Below are 13245 nucleotides of genomic sequence, written 5' to 3'. Positions count from 1 at the left end.
GGTCACACAATAAGAGAGACATCATATATACACAGACCAGGGAGACAGCAGAACTCCCGCACAGATTCCAGCAGTTTCACTGGGACTTTAAATCTGTCAACAGCTGCGATGTAACTACAGCAGTTTCTCCCTAGTGAAGCATAATGCCTCAGGTTATTGACTCACATGAGAGAACAGTCAGTAACGTTATCTAGAGTGGGGTTAGGAATTTCTCATATTATACAGATTTATGTTTGTCATATGTAGAGAGCTGATTTAGCCAGCGAGAGACTCTAGGCTTATACCTCTGGAGACAAAATAGCCCCAATTAAACCATAATTAATAATTATGTCTTAGTTAATGTTTGCACAGTGATCAAAAGCTGTTAGGTACATTACAGTAGCAAATAGGCTTCCTAATTCACTGGGAAAGATATGGTTTAGACTGCAGAAGCTCCCTTCATGTGGTTTCCACCTAAAAAAGGCCACAGCCTACATTGAGCTAGCAGTACAGAAAAACACTCAGTATTCAGGGACATACACAGAGGCAAAGATGACATATTTGTCTTTTATATTCTGTCCAGAACATAACCAGAAGCAAATATTAGGCTGCTTATTGCTAATAAAAAATTGATATTTAATGCTCTGCCCCTTCTTGACCACCCAGATCCTGAAGCTTCTATATCTGGTTCTAGCCCACTTTTTACATGGTCCTAAGCAAGGTGTAAGATTTCTCCAGAGGTCTCTGTTCACATCCTTTGGCTTCCTTCTTCCCTCAACTCCGTGCTTCAGTTCTTAGAAAGAAATGCATCTAAGGCTGCGTTAGTATCATGAGATCACATATGCTCACAATGCAACTCCCTTCTTTGAATGCTACAAATACAAAACAAACCAGCAAAACATATGACCAATTGTTCATTTGACTTTTAGCAATTTTCTGAAATGTCACTATCAGCCAATACCTTTTCCTCCAGCCACCTCGCAGCGCTCACTCTCCATTCTCTCCAAAACACCTGTCTCTCCACTCAATTCTCTCCTGAACTCACCACTCACTGCTACCATTACAAAACCTCAGACATCAGTTAAACTACTTCAAGGACATGAAGAAGTTACATGAATGCCCCCAAACTACACATTGTACATCCTTAAAAGACTAAGCCATCACAGATTCACAAGCACCGAGAGCTTTTAACATGGCTAAGCTGAACAGTCTTAGGTTTCAATTTTTGTTCTGAAAATTGCCCATTTGATAAGGTGTAGAGATCATTCATGGAAAACTCAATTGCCATTTGTTCAGATTGAGTGGTAAACAGTGGGTTTTCCGAGGGAAAGCAGAGAGCCTATCTATCTATCTATCTACCTACCTACCTAGTGCTATTTTTCTAGAAAAACAGGTGCCAGAACTCACCATGAACACCTCCCTTGTTCTCTTACAATGGCAATGGAGCCCACCTGAGAGGTGCCAGACCTGAGTTCCAGAGAGTTCCAGCTGAAAAAAAACCCTGATTGATTCTATCTATCTATCTATCTACACACTGCTTGAACACAGACCTAAAAATCTCAGACCTGTGCCTAGAAAGTGTGACATGAAAGGAAGTGTGGGTGAGCCCGGAACCTTTAACTGAAAAAGCAAACAGGTGAGGCTTTAGAGGCTGCTTCCCAGTCCTTCTGCCACAGAACTGTACAGCTTCCCCAGGTATGCCCCTTTAGGGCATTTGCAGGAACTCTATAGTCCTGAAAATTAGCAGACTTTTTTGGTGAGTGGGCATGTGCAGAAAAAGTGGCAAGAAAGAGATATGATGTTTTGCCAAACACAAAAATGACAATAACTCTATACACGTGACTTTGTCTAAGGCCTATTTTTAAATAGACGGATTTCAGACAATAAATTCTGTGACAAGTGATGGGTCACCTACCACTTTGCAAAAGAGACAATTTCATACTAAATGAAGTGTTTCCCTATCCTTAACCTCAACCCTATGCCTCAAGTGTACTGAAACAAGTTCCTACCTGCAGCGATTGCCGTCTTCCCACCTACAGTCACAGCTACAGAAGTGCTCACAGTTACCGCCTCAGGCAGACCTCCTTCTGTCAAGACATAAATGAAGCAAATTTAGTACCTGACCCTGTATCCCTAAGGAAGAGGGTCTCAGAATTGACACTCACAAATCAAGCACAAAACTGCAGTACAGAGAAGGGTGAGGTTTAATCTATACAAACAGCACAAACCTGTGTCAAGACTCCAGGCTGCAGGTGGTGGTTCACCTGAGTGATTGCTCCTTCAAAGATTAAAAAGTCCCTGCACATGTCTAAGATGTCACAGAGACATCTCCATTATGTGTGTTTGTGTTTATTAACTCAAAATACTTATAGGGGGACTTTCCAGGCAACGGTGGCTTGCAACAATAAAAATGGCAAAATATTGACAGTACAACCATAAAGCCATCAGATCCCTCCCAAGAAAACAGCCAATAAAAATACTGAACCAGCAAATTAAAACACTTTCCACAGCAATAAAAATAAATTAATTAATCCAGGTGTAGAAATGTTTTTCATGAGGAAGAATTCATTCATGTTTGCCCATCCTTGTAATCTGAAATGGTACAGCCGAGATACAGCTTTAATACTCCAGCCGCTGTTTGTCTGAACTGAGTCTCTTAAAATCTTCAGAAGCTGCTCTGTGCATTATTGATCAAGAAATAACAAGACCTCATCACCCTTAATTAGCATAACAGGATTGCTTAATTTTCAAAAATAGGGAGCTACAATCATATCTGAATTTTTCAAACCAATAAAGATTCCAAACAGCATGTTAAAGAAGGATGTGAAGAACTGGGAATGTGCTCCCATTCAGAAAGTAGCAGAGAGAAGATTCTCTGTGATAGCAACTAAACCATCTGTTTCCACATTTATGTACAGTGAACTGTCAAATTGCCTATGGAAGTTTATAAGCAAAAGGCATCATGAATCGCTTGATATATTCATCCTATTTCCTGCTATGGGACCCCAAATATCCTGAGTAGGAAACTATGGACAGTGTGAACTATGTTCCTAATGAAATTTCACAGTCATAAATACCACAGGCTTTAGCCGAGAGGGATGTCTATAGGCCCAAGTGGTTGCTAGGGACAACCATGGAACGTTCATTCAAGTGGCTGCCGCTCCTAGCAAATGCAGTTAAGGCCTGTAGACTTCTGGTAGTAGCAGGTACATTTCTATGATATGCATGACCCATGAGCAGCCCTGCCACCAAATCCCCTCCATGTGAATGTCTTGCCTAGTTACAAAAAAGGACTGCTGCAATTGTGGCATGTGGCATACATGTGATTCACTCACACTACTTCCTACAGGCAAATACAAGTAAGCTGGAGGTTGTTCACATTGACATATTTCCCTGGCAGGGCTACATGCATGAGCTAACCCAGTAAGACAACTTAAAATGCTCCATAGTTTCTCCTGTCACACTGACAAAACGTTAATTAGTCAAGATTTCAGTCCATTTATTCAGTGGTTAGATTAATTCACCCTGGAAGAAAAATGTTAGTTAATATTCAGTTTATCAACAGCGTGTCAGGTGTTTTTGATATTTGAAATGTGTGTGACCTACCAAAGGAGCAGATAGGATTAACTGGCCCTATAAGGGGTGATGGTTGAATTCTGAAAGAACTGTTTTGACAGCCCTAAAGGTCATTTAATTTTGGAGTAATCCAATATTTCAAAGAAATTTGTGGTCTCGCATTTGGGACAGGTGTTGCACAGCCACACACCCCTCTGACAATTGTCCTTCCAACCAACTGCCAGGTGAAGAAGAGGGGCTCATCCATTTGTTCTCTGGCACAGAGCCACTTCATTTGTTACCTGAATGGCCCATACTTAAGGGGCCATCACCTTGCCAAAAAGCTGGCCTGGCTATTCCAGCAATTGATTCCTTGCTGGATCCAAGAATTAGAAGGGGACACAGGCATAAAGTCTAACCCCCTGTGCCCCAAAATCACAATAGTAGATTAGAACCTGTTCTCTCAAAGAACAGATAGAGTGGACAACCTAATACTAGACAGTACTGTTTCACATGGTGTCTCACATGCTTGAACACACCTCAGTACATAAACATTCCCTACACATAGAAAACTACCATATTTTTTGCACCATAACCCTCGCTTTTTTCCTCCTAGAAAGTAAGGGGAAATGTCTGTGCGTGTTATGGAGGGAATGCCTACGGGTGGCATGCCTACGGATTTTCCTCCTCTAAAAACTACATGCGTGTTATGGTCGGGTGCGTGTTATAGAGCGAAAAATACGTTATTAGGTAAAAAGTTAGGATGGAACTCCTCTCTCTGACATTTAGCTTGAAGTGCATTCAATTATGCCAGGCCCCACCTGCAGTCTGAAGTGCTACAGTCATGAAACAGGTTCACTTCCTCATCTGCTATTTGAGAGAACTAGGCTTGTGAATCAAGTGCAGGCAAACTTGTTTATATTTCTTTGTGCTTTACAACTGTTCCATTTTCTGTGTTAACAGGGACATTCTGAAGGTCAGGATTTCTGGTCACATCACACACAAACACATGTTTTTATTCCTTCACAGTATATTGCCTTACGGAATGTTCTGCCCCAACATAAGGGTTTTCCTTTCTCTCCCCCCACAGTTCCAGAACTTGTCATTTGCTTTTTATTCTTGGCTCCATCACCAGTGCCCAATGTGTCCTGAACATGACTTTGCAGCTTCATTCATTTTTAGCCTCAAGTCTTTGTGCAGATTGAAACAAACAACAAAAAACCTACAACAACCCTGAAATTAAGTTGATTTGTGGAAGGGCATTGCACAGACCTAAGGGAGCACTTGTTCAATTCAAGGACTCTCCTTCTGGATAGCATTCATATGCCTCAACCATTATCCTTGTGGCATTAAAAAATCCTCTCTCTCACACTCCTACACTTCCGTGTGTTTTGGGGACAGACAAAGGACACCAAAACCCTCCAGCAGAATGCCACGTGACTTCCTGCAGAGTTATACGTATAGATACAGCACAAACCCTAAGGAAATGAGAGCTTTTAGTTCACTTGCTGGACACAGCACTAATTCCAACTTCTGACCTTACCTTTTGCATGTTACAGCTCCAGGGGGAAATGATCTAATAAGAATAGCATGACATTCTCCCTCCCCACAGGCATATGCATTCTAATATCATGTTCATTACCACATGGAGCAGGAGACAAATGTACTCCCCTGCAACCTCAAAAACCAGCTTGTCCCTGACACACAGTCTGGAAACAGATTGAAGTGGTTTGAAGGAGTCCACAGATGTCTATGTGACATCTGAAGGCAGCCCTGTTTTGGGTACCCCTGTATTTTTGTTGGAAGCCACCAAAAGCGGCTGGGGTAACCCAGTCAGATGGGCGGGATATAAGAAATAAATTATTAGTAGCATTAGCATTAGTATTATTAGTGTTCATACATGTTTCTTTTATCCTAATGCAAATTCTAGTCAAGCATGTCCGGCAGGTTGAACTAAAAAAACATAAAAAGCCCTGCAAAATTTGTTTACTGAGGTGAAATTTGGATATGCTACACACCCACTTCTGCCCACAACTTCCTCTTGCTTTTCATCAACCCAATCCCACGTGGGTTTAATTTCTGCATCTTGTTATTAACATTAAAAGGTGTCCAATGCACTTATTTCCAAATCATCTGGGGAGGCATTTGCATAAATTGGTTTGTGTTTGTTTTTTATATACACCATCACAAATTATTGTTCCAAAACAGTGCTTTGTATAGGGCTGGGAGATCCTGTGGTCAGTATTATGAAATGGGCCCAGAGACTAGTCATACCTACACTGATTTTAAGTTCTGCTAAAGAATGAGTGTGTGTGAGAGAGACTTTGGACAGCCCCAAATATCTGTCACCCAAGGTCAAAACACACCTGCATGAGTTCACTAAACATGCAGTTTCTGGTTTGTGTATAAAGTAGGGTCAGTATCACTAAATGGAGCACATAGTGAAACCCCATCTGCCACCCCACCTTACGTACTAACTGTAACTTAGGGTGGGGAACCTATTTCAGCCTGGGGGCCACATGCCTTTGTGGACAACATTCTGAGGGCCACATGCCAGTGGTGGGCAAGGGTAAGAGGCAAAAGAGCTAAGAGAAACCAATGTAAATTTTATGTCTGCAATGTAAGTTAATTTCAATACACACTCACGCACCTTTCTGTATCCTCCATCCAGCCAGGCCAGAGACATTATAAGGATTCAAGGGCACATTCCAGACAGGCAAAAAGACAGGGGGCAATGAAAGGTGCAGCCTAGGAAGAGGGGGTTCAAACAAGAGCCAGACGGAGATGTCACAAGGATTGCATGTGGCCCTGCCTCAGGTCTGAGGTTCCCCACCCCTGTCCTAACTTACCTCAGAAGTGAGCCAGCTGATGAAAAGTGTTCAAGTAGCAAAGTATGGGGAAGTGGGCAGATTTTGTTCCCCTTCCCCATTATATTCAGCAATTAATGATGAGCTCTTCAACTCTGCTTTATAGTGAAACCAGCAAGCACATAAATATATCTGGTTTGTCCCTCAATTCCACTACAGAAAATGTGAGCAGAGCCTCTGTCGTTTATTGTCATTTCAAGGAAATCAAAGCTGTTACTCTGAAGTACTTTTTCTGTGGCAAAGTTTAAGCTAAAAACTAATTAGGTTTGAGGTAGCAGCAATGCTGAAAACAGATACCAGGTGCTGTGGGGATTTAACTACACTATGGCATCACCTGAGATCTTATAAGGGCTTTGAGAATGTCAGGTAGTAAGAAAACATGAGGTCAGCAACTGCTAAAGCAGGGGGTAAAGAACCTATGTTGGACTTCAACTCCCATAAGCCCCAGGCAACATAACCAATAGTCAGGGATGATGGGAGTTGTGGTCTAACAACATCTTGAGGCCCACAGTTTAGCCACTTTAAAGGTGCAAGTGCCACAAAAGCCAAAGCAAGGCTTATGGTGGCCAGATAATAAGGCTTCCTGGAAAGAGTGGAGTAAAGGTAGGTGTGGATAAGCCCTTGGGGAAGGGAACAGATGAAACTGCAGAGATAAAAGGCATAGAAGTTGAAGGAAAAATAGAGAGAGGAGGCCCAAGTGCAAACATTGTTCATGAGGAAACCTTCATTTCTAGGTCCTGGTCCCTTGCAAAAGAGCTACCCAAAATAACACATTAGAACAAGGGAACATTAATTTTTGGAGGTGTTTGTATCATATGGAGTGTGTGGTGGGAATAAAAGTGCCTCCTCCCATTCTGGTTATATATTATTTCTCTTAAATCATAGCTGGGGTAAACAGAGTTGGCAAATGTTTGATTTAAAAATTACCAGTCTGGAAATGCTGGTAAGAGCCAGGCTAGGACTTGCAACACATAGAGTGAAAGCTGACATCATTAGTATGCCCATTACACAACATTAATGCAGCTAATCAGTGGAACCTGATTATGATCAGGGGCTAGAAGAGCCTGACAGATCAAGGGTGGAGCCTGACAGGAACTGGGCTGGGTCAACAGGAAATAATATTTAAAAAACAAAGAAACAAGCAAACCTTTGTCTAGCCTGCTATTGTTTATTAGTATTTCTGCCCCAAGGCTTCCAGAGCAGAGCTTTACTAATTGCAGCAGTTCTATAAAGGATAGCTGACAGATATAGGAAGCGCAAAGGGGAAAACAAGGAAGGAGGGAAGGGCTGAGCTTCTTTATCTCCATTCCACTCTCCACCACATTCACATCCTGGTTCACATTCTTTTTCCCAGTCTTGTTTTCTTTGCTCAACTGCTGTCTTCTCTACCCACCCACCCTCCCACTACAATGCCAAAAAAAGCTTTGCAGCTAAAGCATTGTGCATTGTGATGACAGTGCCTGAATGCAGAAGAGGGTTGAGCAAAAGTACATAGTGGTTTCCAGACCACATAGATTCCCCCCATTCTTTTGTGGTAGTTGTCATTGCTGTTAATTGACATCATCTATTCCTCCCCGCCCTCCACAGAAGTGATTCCATGAGAACACTTTCTGAAACTTTACTTTGCACTGAAACAGTGAACCCTGAAGTCAGAAAAAGCATTGGCTGATGAATATGCCCCTCCAACTACAGGTGTTTTCATTCAGTGATAACCAGACCCGGAAGGAGAAAGGGAAGAGAAGAGGCTTTCTGCTAGCAACTTCCCATGTATAACCTTGGAGCAAACACATGTCAAATTGGTAACTGATTGATACACTGGCATGTGTAGTTCCTCTTCACAAAGCTGAGAGTCCCCCCTTGTATCCTTCCATTACCTTAGTGTAATTTTGACTCACCTGCTGTGTGATTAATGAAAGCATATGGCACAAATTTCCCTCAGAGCTCTTCTGCACTGGGCTAATTTTGGCTGCCTTAAAGTACCCTTCTGTATGTCATTTTTCATGGTGAGCGAATCCTGCATCACTACACCGCTGCGGCAAAAGGGTGAGATTTGATGATGACCAACACAGCCTTCATTTAGCAAGTGAGATGAAATGTACACCACCCAGCTTGTGAGCAAAATAATGAAAGCCCCATTCTCATCAAAACAAAGTAATAACCTCATCTCATCTCTGCAACATGCTGACAGCTATTCAAATTATTGCAATGATTAATAGGTCTGACCACCTGTCTGCCATGCATACAAGTGTTCTCATGGGGGTAGGATAGTGCTGACTGCCCCCACCTTTTTGGTGTCCAACCTTCATGGGTTCCAAGGGTCTCTCTGCTCTGAGGCCTCTGTACATATAACAGAACATTCATCAACATCCTAAGCGCAATCTGCTCTTCCTTGTTTTTGTTGCAGGTTGCACTGTTGAAACCTACAAATGTAGATCCCTGTGCTGGCAGGACTTTAGAATATATGGAGGTTAAGGGGCAGCAACATGTCAGTCTCCCATCAAGACAGTGCTAGAGATGCATGAGCTGCAAAAAGAACTCAATCCTTATGCCAGATTAATGTACACAAAGCACTCCACTGCCGCCACCTTCCCTGCCCACCCCTGGACCCATAAACTTTACAAGAGAAGTGGGGTGGAAACTGATGTGAACATTTTCATTTGCCCATAAGGGGTGTCTGGAAGCGTAGTTCTAGTCCAGGCACCCCCAAACTCGGCCCTCCAGATGTTTTGGGACTACAATTCCCATCATCCCTGACCACTAGCCCTGTTAGCTAGGGATGATGGGAGTTGTAGTCCCAAAACATCTGGAGGGCTGAGTTTGGGGATGCCTGTTCTACTCCATTGTCTGTGTGACAAATGGATGCTTGGAGTGTCCATGCTACCACCTCTGCCACTGTTGCCTGTCCTTCCACCCAGGTAAGGTTTGTGTTGGGCTTGGGCAGTAAAAGATGGCCAGTGCTGGAGGAGGAGAAGGGTGTTTGAGGGTTGGGTCATGCAGTCCTTATTCATAATCTGTTAGTGGGCGACATCAAGCGGGGCCTTGCCCTGCCTGGCCTACTTATGAGGAAGCAACAAAGGTGTTCACTTTTGTAAACACCCTTATTCAAGTCCACACAACATCCTTTGTTTGCACAATCCTTCACAAATACCTAAACTCCAGCTTTGCCTTTAAGTTATCCCCTCTTGCCCCTCTCTTTGAGATGCCTTCAGTTGCCCCAAGACAGTAGCATCCTGAAGGCATTCAAATAATGAACAAAGGGGGGCAGCTTTATGCAGTCCTGTCAGGAGCCACCTGTGCTCCTGCACCCTGAGCCTGACAAGGAGGCAACCACAAGGAGGCAACACGCTCTAAAAGACAGACCTTGGTACTCGTACGTTTTGGCTCCCAAACACCAAAAACCTGGAAGTAAGTGTTCGGGTTTTTGAACATTTTTCAGAAGCCAGACGTCTGACAGGGCTTCCGCTTGAGTGCAGGAAGCTACTGCAGCCAATTGGAAGCCACACCTTGGTTTTCAAACATTTCGGAAGTCGAACGGACTTCCGGAACAAATTCTGTTCAAGAACCAAGGTATGACTGTACCTGCCAAAACGCCATCACCAGAGGCACGGTATCGTTTGGCAGCCCAAGGCCATCTCCCTCTTAGTCCTACTCAGTAGGGGGTAAGCACTAACATATGCTCTGGATAAGGGCCCTTCTGAGCTCCAGGCAGAGGTGGGGCATGATAGTCACTGATGCAATAGCTCTGTGAAGACATTTCCCTTGCTGAACCCAGTTGAGGCCTTCTTCTTCAGAACCTGCTCCTACTGCTCAGAACCAACTGGACCACTCCCTGGCTTGTTCCACACTCCTTCCTCAGAACCGGAGACTCCTTGCTCTGTCAATATCTGTTCTTGCTGCTTCCCACACTACTCAGAATTTCACAGCTAGAAGTATCCCTGCATTTGATTTATGCAGATTCCTTTGAAGGTCTGCATAGAGTTAGTGCACTTTTTTTTCAAACTTTCTGGTTATATGAATTGGACCAAACAGACATATAATTGTATATATATAGGCCCTATGTATGCTTTCAGATAAACATATATGAGTTGGGTGTGGGGCTTACCACTGTGGTACCCATCACAGGTTCAGTGTACATTGCTGAAAAGTTTTAAAAAGCCATTGAGACTTTTTTTACTCATTCCTTAGCATCATTAACAGAGGGAATAAAAATTTCAGAAAAGATTTGTGGGCTTTTCCTGTGTTTTATGGCCATCTCAGCAGTTATTTTAAAACAACATTTCAAGTTCCAGGTCTTCCAGGTGACCACAAAAAAGAGAGCTAGAACTGAATATTTATATACACTATTAACTTTGGATCCAACCTTGTGTGCTCTAGGAGTAAATCCCATTGGTAACAATGGCCAATTAAAAGATGTTTGAATGGCTACAAAAACAAAAAGACTGTGCCTCCAGTGTGTGCTTGCTGTTTTTCTGCTGGTGGGCTAAAGTGAGGGTTGAAAATATCCTAATTTTCTACTTATTCACTTGAGCTAAGAAGCTGCCTACTGACTGATTTGGCTTCAATTGTATTACAACACATGAATTACGCAGAGTTACCTGAAGGGTCTTCAAAAGGAATGCTATAAATGAAGCTTCCTGGGGGGTGTTCAGCAGCTCGGCGGTACCAAAGTGGGAAGTGGTCCATGGTGAAGATGCTCTCCTTATCTTCACGGGTCAAGAACCTCCTGGAAGAAGAAAAGCAAAGCATCTCTTTTTTTCCTCATCTGAAAGGCCTACTATTGTACTTCAGAATGTTCTTCAAAGCATTATGAACATAATTTTTAAAATTTTATCCAGTTCTCATCTTCCACAGCCCATTAAACTGCATCAAATGCAGCTGTTTTTAACCAAATAAAAACCAGCAGGCCAGCAGCACAAGCGAGAAGACTGCAGAGCAAGCAAGCAAGCAAGAGGACAGGTAGGTGACGCAAGTGGGTCTTCCTATATCCTCCCTGTCATTGCTGCCACCACCACCACCCACCTGCCAGCTTCCTTGTTTGTTTGCATGCATGTACAACAGGGCCAAGGAAGCCCAGGGTCCAAGTGAGTGAGTGGGGTTGAGAGTTGGCAAGGGGATAGGTGGGGTTAGTGAGCAATGCAGACAAGGGCAGCAGCCGTGTGTTTGTGTGTGTGTGTGTGTGTGTGTGTGTGTGTCCTTCCTTTGACAAGTGGGGTCAAACAAATGTTGGCAACAGTGAAGAAAGTGAACCAAACTTCTGTATCAGTCTTCAACAACTCCACATTCCAGGTAGTACTGAAGGAAGACAGAATGTGAATTGTCATGTGCTGTTTCAGAGCCCTTCCTCCTTTAATTTAGTGGGGAAAAAAGGTTTTTACTCTTACAGTTTTTGGAATCAATGCTACCCACAACGGGAATCACCAAGGAAACAGAGAAACCATGCACTTTAGGCAATACACAGGAGTCAAAATGACCCTGCAAAATGCTGTTAAAAGTTATTAGTTACTTGTTCTACCTACAGGTGAGCTTAGCCTAGGACCTGTCCTCTTCATTTTGTGCAAGCAATTGAAACTACAAAACATGTCTAATTTAGGCCCATTCATTTTAATTGATAATAAGCAAATCACTCACATCCCTTTATATTACCACAAATTGCATTGAGGTCAATAGAATTCTACAGAATTAAAAACCCTTTACAAACCTGAAGGAGAGGAGGGGTTGTTGTTTTTGAAATAAAGCAAAACTATTTATTCCCCCCCCCCCCCATTCTTATTATTTTGTGCAAAACTCACCAATCCAACCTTTAGGGTCACTGAGACCTCAACTGCATCTGCCAGTGTTTACAAGCAACCTATACCCCCACTTCAGCAAGTGGCCAGATTTAATGGCAACTTTCAGTCAATATCTTTGCAAAATTTGTTGTTAAAGGTTGCTCTCAACACTTCCAGGACACAGTGTCACTGGCCTCCTTCAAAATAATCAATGTAGTCCTCAGATTTTATTATCTGCTTCAATGCTGAACTACCAATGTGAGAAACAAGGTTGCCTTGTGCACAGCCTGTATAATAAGTTTACCAATACTCTCCCCAATGCTTTGTGCCATGTGAGAACATAGCAGTGGGTGAATTACTAGCACCTTTCAAACGAAGATTCCCAATGAGACAGTATATGCCTTCCAAACTCACTAACTGGAATATAATTTTGGCTGTGCTGCAATGGGCACAACAGGGTCAGAAGAACTACACCCAGTTTATTCACCCAAGTCTCAGCAATACATGCCTGGTTGGCTCCCTCATCCTTGATCAAACCATGAATGAACATAGTCTTATTACGTACCAACCTGGCATTAAGTAACAGCACCACCTGGTCAGATGGCTTGGCAAGAGAGCAACCAGATAGAGAGAGGGTCATAAGAGGAGATGGCCTGCAAACATCCATATCCTCTTCTTCACATATGACTTGCCCTCTACCCAGTGCTGTATCTCCTACTGACCATAATCACAGGGATATAGGGGAACCCTTATTATATTTTCCTCTGTTCTGTCCACTCAAACATCCTGCATGCTTCCATTTTTCTTATTCTGTTGGCTGATTTCCCCACCTCTTTTAATCCTCAACTTGTTTTTAAAATGTCCTACATATGGGCTCTAATTCATAGGGTTAGCTGACGACTCTGTTCAGTGGAGCCACTTCCCTACAAACCTTTACACTGCTGTCCTCTCCCTTTAGCTGTTCCTTGGGTCCATTCGACTAACATGAGGTGTGATATTGCAGATGATGAACTGAAACAGTGATTTCCACTTTAACGGTTTAGTCTCTTAAGGATAATGGACCCAGCTCAGTGGTA

General features: G+C 42.9%; 1 protein-coding gene and 1 long non-coding RNA gene across 5 annotated transcripts in view; one reads left to right on the top strand and one right to left on the bottom strand.

The window, feature by feature from the left end:
* Positions 1 to 13245, bottom strand: part of CACNA2D4 (calcium voltage-gated channel auxiliary subunit alpha2delta 4) — a 166531-nt gene that overhangs the window by 87205 nt on the left and 66081 nt on the right. The window contains exons 24-25 of the mRNA XM_080971592.1: positions 10997 to 11124; positions 1989 to 2066 (exon numbers count right to left, since the gene is read on the bottom strand). Coding sequence (XP_080827718.1) covers positions 1989 to 2066; positions 10997 to 11124 — 206 coding nt within the window. The remainder of the gene's footprint in view (positions 1 to 1988; positions 2067 to 10996; positions 11125 to 13245) is intronic.
* Positions 1 to 13245, top strand: part of LOC308457621 — a 35148-nt gene that overhangs the window by 3649 nt on the left and 18254 nt on the right. For all 4 annotated transcript variants that reach the window (XR_013977046.1, XR_013977047.1, XR_013977048.1 and 1 more), the window contains exon 2: positions 11253 to 11357. This is a non-coding gene — a long non-coding RNA (uncharacterized lncRNA). The remainder of the gene's footprint in view (positions 1 to 11252; positions 11358 to 13245) is intronic.

Source organism: Podarcis pityusensis (genome assembly GCF_964106645.2).
Source record: "Podarcis pityusensis genome assembly, chromosome: 10".
Classification (NCBI taxonomy): domain Eukaryota; kingdom Metazoa; phylum Chordata; class Lepidosauria; order Squamata; family Lacertidae; genus Podarcis; species Podarcis pityusensis.
Note: the sequence above shows the minus strand (reverse complement) of the source record. Positions and strands in the feature narration are given on the sequence as shown.